Source organism: Aedes albopictus, chromosome 2, assembly GCF_035046485.1.
Source record: "Aedes albopictus strain Foshan chromosome 2, AalbF5, whole genome shotgun sequence".
Classification (NCBI taxonomy): Eukaryota; Metazoa; Arthropoda; class Insecta; order Diptera; family Culicidae; genus Aedes; species Aedes albopictus.
Window position 1 is genome coordinate 242,853,036 of NC_085137.1, and position 12,093 is coordinate 242,865,128.

At 41.9% G+C, this 12,093-nt stretch overlaps 1 protein-coding gene across 3 annotated transcripts in view; it reads left to right on the top strand.

Annotated features, from left to right (window-relative positions):
• LOC115258143 (solute carrier organic anion transporter family member 74D) overlaps positions 1–12,093 on the top strand; it is a 111,750-nt gene that overhangs the window by 44,769 nt on the left and 54,888 nt on the right. For all 3 annotated transcript variants that reach the window (XM_062851424.1, XM_062851425.1, XM_062851426.1), the window contains exon 2: positions 10,823–11,666. In XM_062851424.1, coding sequence (XP_062707408.1) covers positions 11,480–11,666 — 187 coding nt within the window. In that variant the 5' untranslated portion in view covers positions 10,823–11,479. The remainder of the gene's footprint in view (positions 1–10,822; positions 11,667–12,093) is intronic.

The window sequence follows — 12,093 nt, forward strand, 5'->3', positions numbered from 1 at the left end:
CCATCTCTCGACCACCTCACGCTCGCTCGTGAGAATATTCCCGTGATTATCTCGGCACAAGTCGGCTTGTGGCACAAAGCATCTGCGCGAGCGGTTCAGCTTCTCGTAGAACTTTCGTGTGTCCTTAGCGCGGTACAGCTCTTCCATTGCTTCGTGATCTTGTTTTTCATGCTGGAGCTTCTTCATCTGGAAGACTGAGTTCTGTTTGTTCCGCGCCTGTCTGTAACGTGCCTCATTCGCTCTCGTACGGTGCTGCAGCATTCTCGCCCATGCTACATTCTTCTCCTTTTCAACTTTTCACATTCGCCGTCGTACCAGTCGTTTCTGTGATTCGAAGTCGCGAAGCCTTGTGCTGTAGCCGAGGTACTACCTATGGCGGATCGGATGTCCCTCCAGCCATCTTCAAGTGTAGCTGCGCAAAGCTGCTCTTCCGTTGGTAGGACCACTGCTAGTTGCTGCGCGTAGTCATGTGCCACTTCTACGTTACCGTCTACCCCCGTTGGTTTGAACGACACCTCATGCAAACCATCGGGGTTCATTTTTAATTTGAACTTCTAGTAGCCCTGTGGGCATCGAAAAACACACTGATGGTAACCCTTTTTGCTGTTTTGTTTTGATTGTGCGTTCCGTTTCACCCCGTTCCATGAGCAGAATGACGTTTGAATCATTTTTAGTTTGAACGATGTGCAGATTAGCGGGGGTCAAATGAAAAAGTGTTCAGATTAGATGCGGTCAAACCAACGGGGGTAGACGGTACACAGCTGCTCGATGTTTAGCCGCGGCGTTCGACTTCGACGCCTGGTAATAACTGTCGAAAGTTTTGAGCGCATGCATACAGCGACTAAGTAGTGATCCGAATCTTTATTCGCACTGCGGTATATGCGGACATTTGTTATATCCGAGAAGAATTTACCGTCGATTAGAACGTGGTCGATTTGGTTTTCTGTTTGATGGTCGGGTGATCTCCATCAGGTGGCTTTATGGATATCTGCGGTGGGAAGAAAGTGTTTCGGACTACCATATCACGGGAGGCTGCAAAGCTCACGCATCGCTGATGTTATCATTCGATACGGCGTGCAGGCTGTTTCGCCCGATTACCGGTCTGTACATTTCCTCCCTACCTACCTGCGCGTTAAAGGCGCCGACAACTATTTTCACGTCACGCCGCGAGCAACCATCGTATGTTTGCTCTAACTGCGCGTAGAACGCTTCTTTCTCATCATCAGGTCTCCCTTCGTGTGGGCAGTGCACGTTGATGATGCTGTAGTTGAAGAAACGGCCCTTAACTCTCAACATGCACATCATAGCGTTGATCGGCTGCCACCCAATCACACGTTGTCGCGTCTTGCCCAACTCTATTAATCCCGTTCCCAGTTCATTAGTGGTGCCACAGCTTTGGTAGAAGGTAGCCTCTCGATGCTCGCTTTTCCACATTTTCTGTCCAGTCCAACAAAGTTCCTGCAACGCCACGATGTCGAAGTTGCGGGGATGTAATTCGTCGTAAATTATCCTGTCACATCCTGTGAAACCAAGTGACTTGCAATTCCATGTTCCAAGTTTCCAATCGTAGTCCGCGTGGGTCTATGCCGATTGTATCGAGTCGTAACGGTTTACTGTATGGAAGCATCTTGTAAGTTTGCAGAAGCACTTACACATCAAACATATCTGGGTTGGTCTCGATAGTTGTTTTCAACACTACGTTTGGGCCCTCGGGCTGAAAATCTCATAAATAAAGACATAAAAAAACTACGTTTGGGATATCATCTGGGCCGGGTACTTTCATTTTCTTCACAGCTGCTAAGCGCTCCGTGTGTGTGATGCTCATTTTTCCTCACCTATTTGGTCATATGGTGTCGGTGGCCAAATCAAAGGCGAACAACCCTTTGATTATATCATTCAGCTCTTCTGACCATATTTCAGCGGATACCATTGGGCTTTTGATTTGCCATCGCCACATTGTATGCGTCTCCTCACGGATTTGTAACTCATTGCATGCACATCCTGGCTTTAAGGCTTCTTTTCCGGAGGTCACGAAGTACCCCGTACCACCAATATGCCTCGATCTTCCTAAATATGGATGTGCTATTTGCTGACACCAGCACATCCTGAATATATCCGACGTGCTTTCTGTAGAATATGCCCTCTTTGGTTGATGAATCGGCTGCCACGCTCTACCGCCCAGATTTCAATGCAAAAAACCGTTTTCGAGTTATAATTTTTCATACGCCCTTTTAAAAAGTTAGGTGAGGAAACATGGTTATAGGTTGATGCAAATGTAAATGATTAATTAAATCCAGCGCATGAACAAAATATCATTCAAATTATAAAATATTGAGTCAAAAATGACGTGTTTTGGGCTGGAACTGCTCCATGGTCATCCTACTCACGTTAGAGCTGCACCTAAAATGTTTGTTTCTTTACCATCTTCAGTGCTTCCGTAAATTCCTACGGTTGCCTCACCCGCCATCAAGGACATTATAAACACTCTTCTACCCCTTACAGTTTACTTCCTATTTTTGATTCATTTTTGGTAAACTTGGTCAACGAGCTCTTGATCAAACAAATTATAGTTTCATGCGTTCATATCAAGTATATCGTATTATCTGCTCCGCATTTGAGATTCTATATGGGGTATGTGTACCATCAGTAATCTCACGCCTCTCATATTCATCATATTCGAAAACAAGCGATTACGACACCGATTGATTCCGTTCTTTTTGTTTTCATGAGTGCTCACTTCTAACAAAAATATACAAAACTAAGAACAAAACAAACAGCGCTCCAATCATTTGTTTTTCGTAGGATAACAATGGGAGCCACATGCTTAATAAGGGAACCAATACCCTACTCATTCATAGGTCCATTAAAAGGAAATCATTCGAGCCTACACAATATGGCTATTAGATCCACTTAGCACCATGCGTCTCCACGCACCACACACTAGAATGCATCCACTATTTACTTTTACTGGCTGGTTGGATTAGAAGTACCGAATACGAACACAACAAAAACCTACCCACTTATCGGCCAAATTGCCATTCACGCGGTCCCAAAAACAAGCATGTCAATCAAATCTCAAATCGGACACAGTGCAGCAGCGTTTGTATTGAAAGCAAATTTCATTATCATTCAAGTAAATTTTTCATTATTTATCAGCAAACCCACCAAGCCCAGTACGTCCTAAATGAGAAGGCGATAACACCTGCTGCTGGACTGACTGGCTGGCTGGCTGGCGCAGTCAAACATCACAATCTGCGAATCAAGTGAATATGAGCTGAGCAGTGAATAGGGTGCGGCTTATACTTTAAAGTTTTCCGAGCTTATTCGGTTTTAGCCACATAGATCTCGGGTTCAGTGTCATCCTGAGGTGGTGATGGTGAACAACCGCAAGTCTGAACAGCAGACAGTGGTCAACTGAAAGTGGTCACCCACAGGCGGATCCACGATCAACTCCAAGCGCTCGTTGAAGCAACTTGGGATCATGATCGACGATAAGCTGCAATTCGGTAGCCACGTGGAATATGGCTGCAAAAGGCGATTATGACGTTGTCGAAGATAATGTCTCCAGCCATCGTAAGATAGTAGCGGTCTTCATACTACGGTATGGCGCCGCCGCGTGGTCGACCGAGAAAAAGAGCAAAAAGGTCAACCGAAACGTGGAGCGGTTCTAAAGTACCCACCGGTTGATGTGCCTTAGGGTGGTCACCGCATACCGCATGGTCTCAAAGGCCACGATATGGGTGCTAGAGGGCATGATACCCAAAGCACTAGTGGTGGCAGAGGACGAAAAGTGCTTCGAGCGACGCGGCATAAGATCGCGCGAGATAGATCGTCTTTGTTGAAGTGGCAGAGGGAATGAGATTCCTCCAGCAAGGGTAGATGGACACACAGGCTCATTCCAAGCGTGTCTAAATGGACGAGCAAGCCCCATGACAAGGTGAACTTTCATTTGGCACAATTTCTGTCAGGACATGTGTACTTCATCTTCAGCGATAATGGCGGGCCGACCATCAGCATTTTAAGCTGATCAACGGGTACTCTATAGTACTAGGCATGACCCAATCTTCCAGGGGTGAGAGTACAACTCAAGACGAAAGCTGGTGGAACATTTGTCAATAGAGAGTACTACATAATATACGGTCTCTCCTTCTCGAAATCATCTCTAACGAGCGTACCACGGAGGTAAGCAAGAAAGAGGATGAGGTTTTAATGGGTTGACAGTCTGAGTTGAGATCTGATCAGCAGATTTCCTCATTCTATAAAAAAGAGTTACTGAAAGTGGGGCCTCCACGTGCCCTGGTCCTTATCCCTTACAAACCTCGGGCTCGGATCCAATTCAGAATGACGAAGCCACGATAGCAACGCTTTCAGGATGTTCTCCCCGCGGCCATTTTATCACTATGAGGCCGACCCCGAACTCATGGATCACCTCTTGTATAGCGTCTTAGCTAGCCATTCTCCGAGTCCACGAGTCACCTCCTCTGTAGCTCCAAGACGATGAGGGTTATATAGCATTCCAGCTAAACTCGTATTTACACATCCTCTGGACAAGATTGTTCGGAGTCGTGTCCCTACTTAACGCTGGGCAATTTTGAATCGATGTTCGCAACATCGATGTTTTTGTTCCGATTAATCGATTTTTTGAATCGATGTTGAAGTCCCACGAATTCGACCGAGTCGATTATTTACGTTCGATTTTTCTTCCGATTCAAAAATATTAAAAAAAAATACTTTTTTTAAATTGCACTGTAGAATTCAACCATTAAAAAATGTACATAAAATCTAATCCACTAAATCGAGGCATACCTGTATGCCTCAGGTTTCTTGGGCAATCCCTGCCAGGAATCTTATTGAATCTTTCTCAGAATTCTAAAGGAATCCTCCTTATGAACTAGAGAGTCCCTTTCAGGGTTCTAGCGCATCCTTCTCAGGATTCTAGGTTAGTCCATCTCTGGATTCCGAAAACTAGTTTTTGAGAACTTCTCTCAGGATTCTAGATGAATTTATCTTAATAATGTGGAGGATCCCTCTCAGGGTTCTGGAGCAATCTCTTTGAGGATTCTAATGGGGTGTCTTTCAATACTACAGGAAAATTTTTCTCAGGATTCTAGGAGAATCCCTCTGGGGATTCTGGGGATATCCGTCGAAGCATTCTGGGAGAACCCCGAGGGAAAACTTCTCTCAGGATTCTGAGGCAATCACAGGATTCAGGGAGGATCCATCTCGAGAATAGGAGGAGATTCCTCAGGATTCTGGAAGAATTCCTCTAAAGATTCTGATAGAATCCACCTAAGCAATCTCTCCCAGGGTTCTAGGGAAATACTTAATAGAATTCAGGGAAAATTCCTATTGGAAGAGTCTTTCTGTCTTTTCTGGGATAAGGTCTCTTAGGATGCTAGTGTGGTATTTTTCAGCATTTTGAAGAAATCTCTCACAGAATATGGAGAAGTTTTTCTCAGTAGTATTATATGGGAATACCTATCAGAGTATAATTTCTGGATGATCTGGGTTGATTCCTCTAAGGAACATTACGAGCACCAGTGGGTACGAGGAAGAAACATTTCTTGCGAAAAGTTTCATCACTCGGAGCGAGAATCGAACACCATGGCATGGTACGATTATACGCTTGGTGACACTAACTGCACGGCCACGAGGCTCCAACATTCTCAACATGCTCAGGAAATCTCACCGAGAGGACGAGTAACTTTTTCGCAAATTTCACCTCAATTTGTCCATTTCTCACTCACGCCAGTATATGTAAAGTCTAGCTTTTGGAATAAAGTAAAACTTCCATTCGGCTGGTTAAGCCGCAAAAATCGATAATTAATTAATTTAATTAAATCCTCTCAGACTTCTTAGAGACTTATACTCAGCATTCTCAGAATTGTGGCGAAATTCCTCCCAAAATTCTGAGGGAATATTTCTTAGAATTCTGGGGGAATTCCACACAGGGTTCTAGTGGTATCCTCTTCAGGATTCTGTGTTAGATCCCTTTAAGATTCTGGGGGAATATCACCAAGTAATCTGCGGGTACTCCTCCTTAGATTCTCTGAAAATTCGGCTTTCTGGGGTAATCCCAGTCAGAATTCTGTGGAAATTTCACTCAAGGTTCTGGGGAATTTGTCTGATTCTGGAGAAATCCTTGGGATTCTGGGACTATATTTTTCAAAATTCTAAGCATGATTCTAGTACACTCTCTTTCAGAATTTTTGATTGTTGAAGAATTTCTCGTGAGATTCTGGGCAGAATTCTCTAAAGAAAATTGAATTTTGGAAATTTTCTCGCATACGAGAATCCCTACAGAATTCTGTTTTCTGTATTTTGGAGCGGTTGCCCCCAGGAACCCCTTTCTGGATTCTATGAGAGTTCCTCTTAGTAATCAGAAAATCACTGACAAGATTTTGGGAAGATTCTCTTGAGACTCTGGAGTAATGTTTTAAAGTATTCTAAAGGAATCACTCTTAGAGACTTGCTTTCTTTTCTAGATAATGTCACTCAGGATTCTGGTGTATGAAATCATTTTTAGCATTCTGAAGAAATCTCTCTCATAATTCTAGAGAAATTTCTTTCAGAGTTCTGGAGGAGTCTCTTCAAAGATTCTGGGGAAATTTCTCTCAGCAGTCTGCGGGAATTTATCTCAGTATTATATATAATATAATTATACATAATTATAATAATAATAATCCCATATAATATATGGGAATACTTCTCAGAGTTCTGGGGAATCTCAGGATTTTTCTTTCGATTTCAAAAATATTATTTTTTTTCAGAATGCACTTTCTTGACGTTATATCCATTTTCAATTCGATGTGCAATCTCAAATTTTGATATTGAATATATTTAGACAAATAAAACATGCCATTAATTTGAACTACATACAACAAACGAAACACTTCAAAGTTTTGTAATAATTTATAATATTAAATCGATGTGAAAACATCGATTCAAAGCATTCGATTTAATTGGTGAATCGATTCTGCTGATCTGATTCGAATCGATTCCCAAAAATCGATGTCTCAGCCAGATTTGCCCAATGCTACCCTACCACATTTGGCAAGCATGCGGTCACACATCCCGTGTAGAAGTGAATAACAAACCAATAACTAATGAATAACATATTTTCTCTTCATATCTAAATTTGCAATTCTTTAGTTTTTTTTATTAAAAGCTCAGGATGACACATAAATAACAAAACATGCTATTATTGTAAAACTTGTAATTGCCGAGTTACTATTGAATGGTTTAATAGCATAGGTAATAATAACAAGTATTACTATCAGTCATAATATCAAAACAATAACTTAATTTACCATCATATTAAAATATGATATTATTTGACCAAAAGTTCTGCTTCCCATGACAAAATGCACTTTCAAGTTCCGTGAAAGTTCAGATAATTCCGAATGAACCTTTTGGCTGCTTAAAAGGCTAACGATGAGCCTTGCTGGAACTTCATACACAAGTTCCGGCAAGGCTCATTGTTAGCTCGTTAAGCAGCTTGAAAGCTGCTTAAGATACTACTCGGCACTTTATTGGAACATTCAAGTTCATAGAAGTTCAGTTTAGTAGTAGGGGGATTAGGGGCATAATGGACACCCGGGGCGAAATGGACACCCCTGTTTTTGCCGAAACCGTTGACTTTTATGTAAAACTTTAAACGCATATGTGTAGAGGAGCAAGTTATGGTACTATTTTTCAAAACTACCATTCATATTCCTCCAAAATAACGAAAATATCAATAAAATTTAAATATGTTTTTCATATGGTGAAATTCTTATAATTTCGAAGCAGCATCAAATAAGGTTTTACAAGTGTTGGAGTGTGTCCATCATAAAAACAAGTGAATTGTTACCTTATCTACATGTATGCGGAGATTTAGCAAAGGATGAAGTATTTTATTTTTGATCAGAATTTACTTAAAATAGCAATTTTAATGATGCAGTCGATTCGGGCCGATATGAACACTGGTAAGAACGAATGGATGTACGCACATTGCATACTGTTAGGCGTTTAAGATAGAAGAGAAAAAAACAATCGATTATTTTAGCCTAAAGTTTATTTAATTAACTTTGATGTTATGTAAACTCATCTTCGATGGAGTATGATATCTGTGGCATTGATCGCCGTAGGCAAATTGCTTAACTGACCGATGTAACCAAAGAAATAGCATAAAACATGCGGGGGTGTCCATTATGCCCCGATGGGTGTCCATTTAGCCCCGTACCTTTCCTGCCAGCCCTGAAAAACACACGGTTTACAATTCATTATTTCTTCACAATAAAGGCATTCTACCTGCTGTAAATGATTGAAATACGTAGGAAACAAGTTAAAGTTGTAAGTGAACTGATAATATGTTAGGTTTTACTATGTTATACAGGCCCAACGTACTCATTTGCTTAGGGTGTCCATTATGCCCCTAATCCCCCTATTGTGTTTCAATGAAGATTAATTGTTATTTTTTTTTTTGCAGAAAACAACAGTTTCAGCATACTCGAATAGATAACAAAATTGAATTAAACAAATCGATGTATATTATGCTTGAGCAAAAAAAAAAAAATGCCGCTCGCCGGATTCGAACCGAGAGCCGCTGCGTGAGAGCCCTGCGCTCTACTACAGTTCTACAATTTCGAGTGAATGAACAGCGGGTAAAATCTGACTTGAATCGATTTTGTGTCGGCAGGTAGTTTTGCAACATGTACAGTAGTAAAGTTAGCTTGACTTCGTCAGGCAGGCTATCACACAGGAGGATCCAGTTCAAATCTACATAGGAGGGAAACGTGTGCGAAAATATAATTATCAGAAGCAATTTCAAACACTGGTTCACAATAACCAACAAAGTTGTGATTGAAAAAAAAAACATTTTTGTGAATTTTGTCAAAGTTCTGTCAGAAGCTGCTTAGAAGGCTATCTTGCTATCTTATGCGAACTTTCAAGTTCCAAAATTGCCTTAAAAAGAAGCTGCTTTAGCCTTCTATAATGAGCAACCTCGAACAAGCAGCTTAGCTTATGAAGTACTTTCTTATCTGAACTTTTGATTACTTGGAGTCGTGCGTTATCTGCACTGTGATTGATGAGCTGTTGCTCTTCTGAAGGTCGGGTACCTTAGGCCTCCCGATGGGTGCTTGTTGTTTGTGGATTTCCCGGAACAAATCAAACACGTGGGTGGACTTGTGCAGCCTTTTGCCGTATGGCCTTCTCCCCCACATTGCCTACACAGCTTGCTCCTGTCATGGCCTTTACAGTCCCATGACTTGTGTCCTGGTTTCAGACACCTTTAACGGATTGGTGACACCTGGTCTTTCTGCAGCCAAACGGCTATGCTAGTCTCCCGCATCTAGCACTGTTGTCGCAATGCTGTGACGAGCTCTTCCGCGTTGCTGATCCCGTCTAGGGTTTTCACCCTCAAAGCCGCCTCAGCACTCTTGCTAATGACCTCTTCCTCCAGACTCTCGGGGCGGCGCCCTTGCGATCAATTCACCTGTACGTCTATACTGCATAGGGTATCGCGCCAATTGGGCGGTGGTTTCTGTATTCGTCTGTTTTCCACTATAACTCAGTCAATTTTGAACCAATTTGCTTGAAGTGTTGTACACGGGTAGATACTATACCTATCTCACCGCATTCCAAAAATTGTGTCAATTGGTTCAAATTTGACTGAGTTATAGCGGAAAACAGACGAAAATAGTGATGGAACACTCAGCGCAGTAGACACGGTTCCGGACCGTCGCGAGATTTGTGATATGACGAAGAAAGATCGACACGTATAGCTTCTTCAAATAACATCTATTCGGGGCAACAGATTAGTACGGACTGATTATTTTTACAAACATAATATACATTGTCAAGTAAACACACATTAGCAGTTATGCTTCGTCAGCTGTTTTACAACACATACAAACATCTTAAACCAGGGGGCTGACACTACATTTCTCCAACAAATAGAAGCCAAGTGGCGCGATTCCCTACATGGGCTGCCAGATCCGCGAGCTTGGCATCGTTCCTCATCGCCTTTTAAACTTCCGAGTACTTGGAATCTTCTTCCGCTCCAGAGCTAACCCACCGTAACTTGTGATTGCTGAGGACATATCAATGGTCGCAACCCCCCTTCGATCTGGGACGGACCGGCTTTTCCAGGCCCATCATCCCCATCTTTCCAGGAGGCCTGACAGTAATCCGACTTACTAGTTTAACACCGACTGTCGGGATTAACAACCGCCTAGCCTTGCGGGCGCCGCCTGGTTGCTCCTCACCTTCTTAGATAATGCTGAATTATTGCATGTAAGAACTTAAAGTCCCATTACACATGACAAATATTTGGTCAAACAAGCCCGACAAAAGACCAACACAACGTGAATCATGGGTAAATGTCGGACTACAATGACTAATATTCAGCATTACGACAAACAGTCTAATGGCATTTTATAGTGCTTTTTTAGGCTTCAAATTGAAGGTTGAAGAATTTGCCATTGACATAATCGTCATAGCAAAATGAATAACAATTTTTTTCGTTAAAACATGTTTTCTCAATGAAAATGTATTAACTGTACTGCGAATAAAGAATACAGAACAGTGAATATATTTACGTAACGAAATATTCAGTTTTGAACGAGAAAACTGCTTTTCAGTTTTCAATTTTTACAATTATGTCAATCACGACTTCTTCAATCTCAAGTTCAACCTTAATACTTACAATTGCTTGAGACTTGTGCAGCATGAAATGTTCATAAAATCAGTTAGACTATTTTATCTACTTGTCCTTTATATGATGTAAAACTTAGTCGCGCCCAATAAACTTCTTTCCTTATTTTTCTTTTGTTTCCAGAAATTATGAAAAATCAAGCCGCACCCTACTCTGCTACTGATATGTGTGAATATTGAAAATAAGCCACCAATAAAGTGCCGAGAAGTTCCCTAGACAAAAAAAAATCGGCAAATCATCGAGAAGTTGCTGTGACGATACGGCCGGCTGGTCATAATCTAACACTCTGAGCTGCTGATACCGCGGCCCATGTAGAAACGGGTGGTGGGAGTCTCGCGCTAGGTTCCCCAGCCATCATCATCAGTTGAGTGTGTGATGCGCGACCGAACAGGTGACCGTGGACTGCTGCTACTATACCTACACTGCTTGTGCTATGTAAAAATCGGTGAGAAAAGTTCCATCCAACGTGTCTGCACGCAGGAAAACGTGGGATTTTTGGGATATTAAGCAGAACGCGCGCCGCCCGAATTAGTGCAATGATAAGTGATAGTGATTATCGGGATTTTTAGCGAATTGTGCAAGGAAGGTCAGTCAGTGGCAAGGTCGCAGTGTCCGGTTGTTCCGCTTGCACCACCCAGGTTCATCGACCGCCCCAAGAAGAAAGGAAAGAAAAAAGCGGAAGGGCCGTCCATTGTCAGAAAGGTGTCAGGCGCCTATTAAGTGATTAGCAGCAGGTGATAAGTGTGTTTTTCGATTGGAGGAAGAAAACTCGCGCAAAAAATGAAATCCAACTACCTTTGCGGATTATCTTGTTGGCATCCAGCATGGCTTCAGCGATTTGCGACGTCACGTTCCTTTATCATGGTGTACGGATTCCTCGGAACCACGCAGGCAATGGCCTACATTTACTTCGTAATTACACTGACCACACTCGAGAAGCGGTTCAAAATTCCATCGTCTACCACAGGTAAGTGAGCAAGCAAGCAAACCTCGTAAGGCGCAAGGATTTATAGTACTTCTTTCAAACCCACTATTCTGAAGTGTTGTGCAAATTTGCAAGAGTGATAGTTTTATCAGTCGATGAGAGTTGAAGCGCAGCCTTTGGAAGCATGCTACCATACTGATAGTTAACTAAATCAATGTTTAATGTGTATATTAGCGATATGGCTAAACAGATGATGTTGAAGATCGATGGATTCAAGGACATGTTTTTGGAAAAAAAACTAATTGAGTTCATTATTTCAAAGTTTCTTATTTATGCTTAGTTTCAAACACTTTTATATATGTTATGGTAATATTTTTCGACTTTTTTCGAACAATCTAATACTACTCAAACTAGGAGGAAGTAACTATAAAGTAATAAAAGATATACGTGGAGAATCACAAGCTGCGAT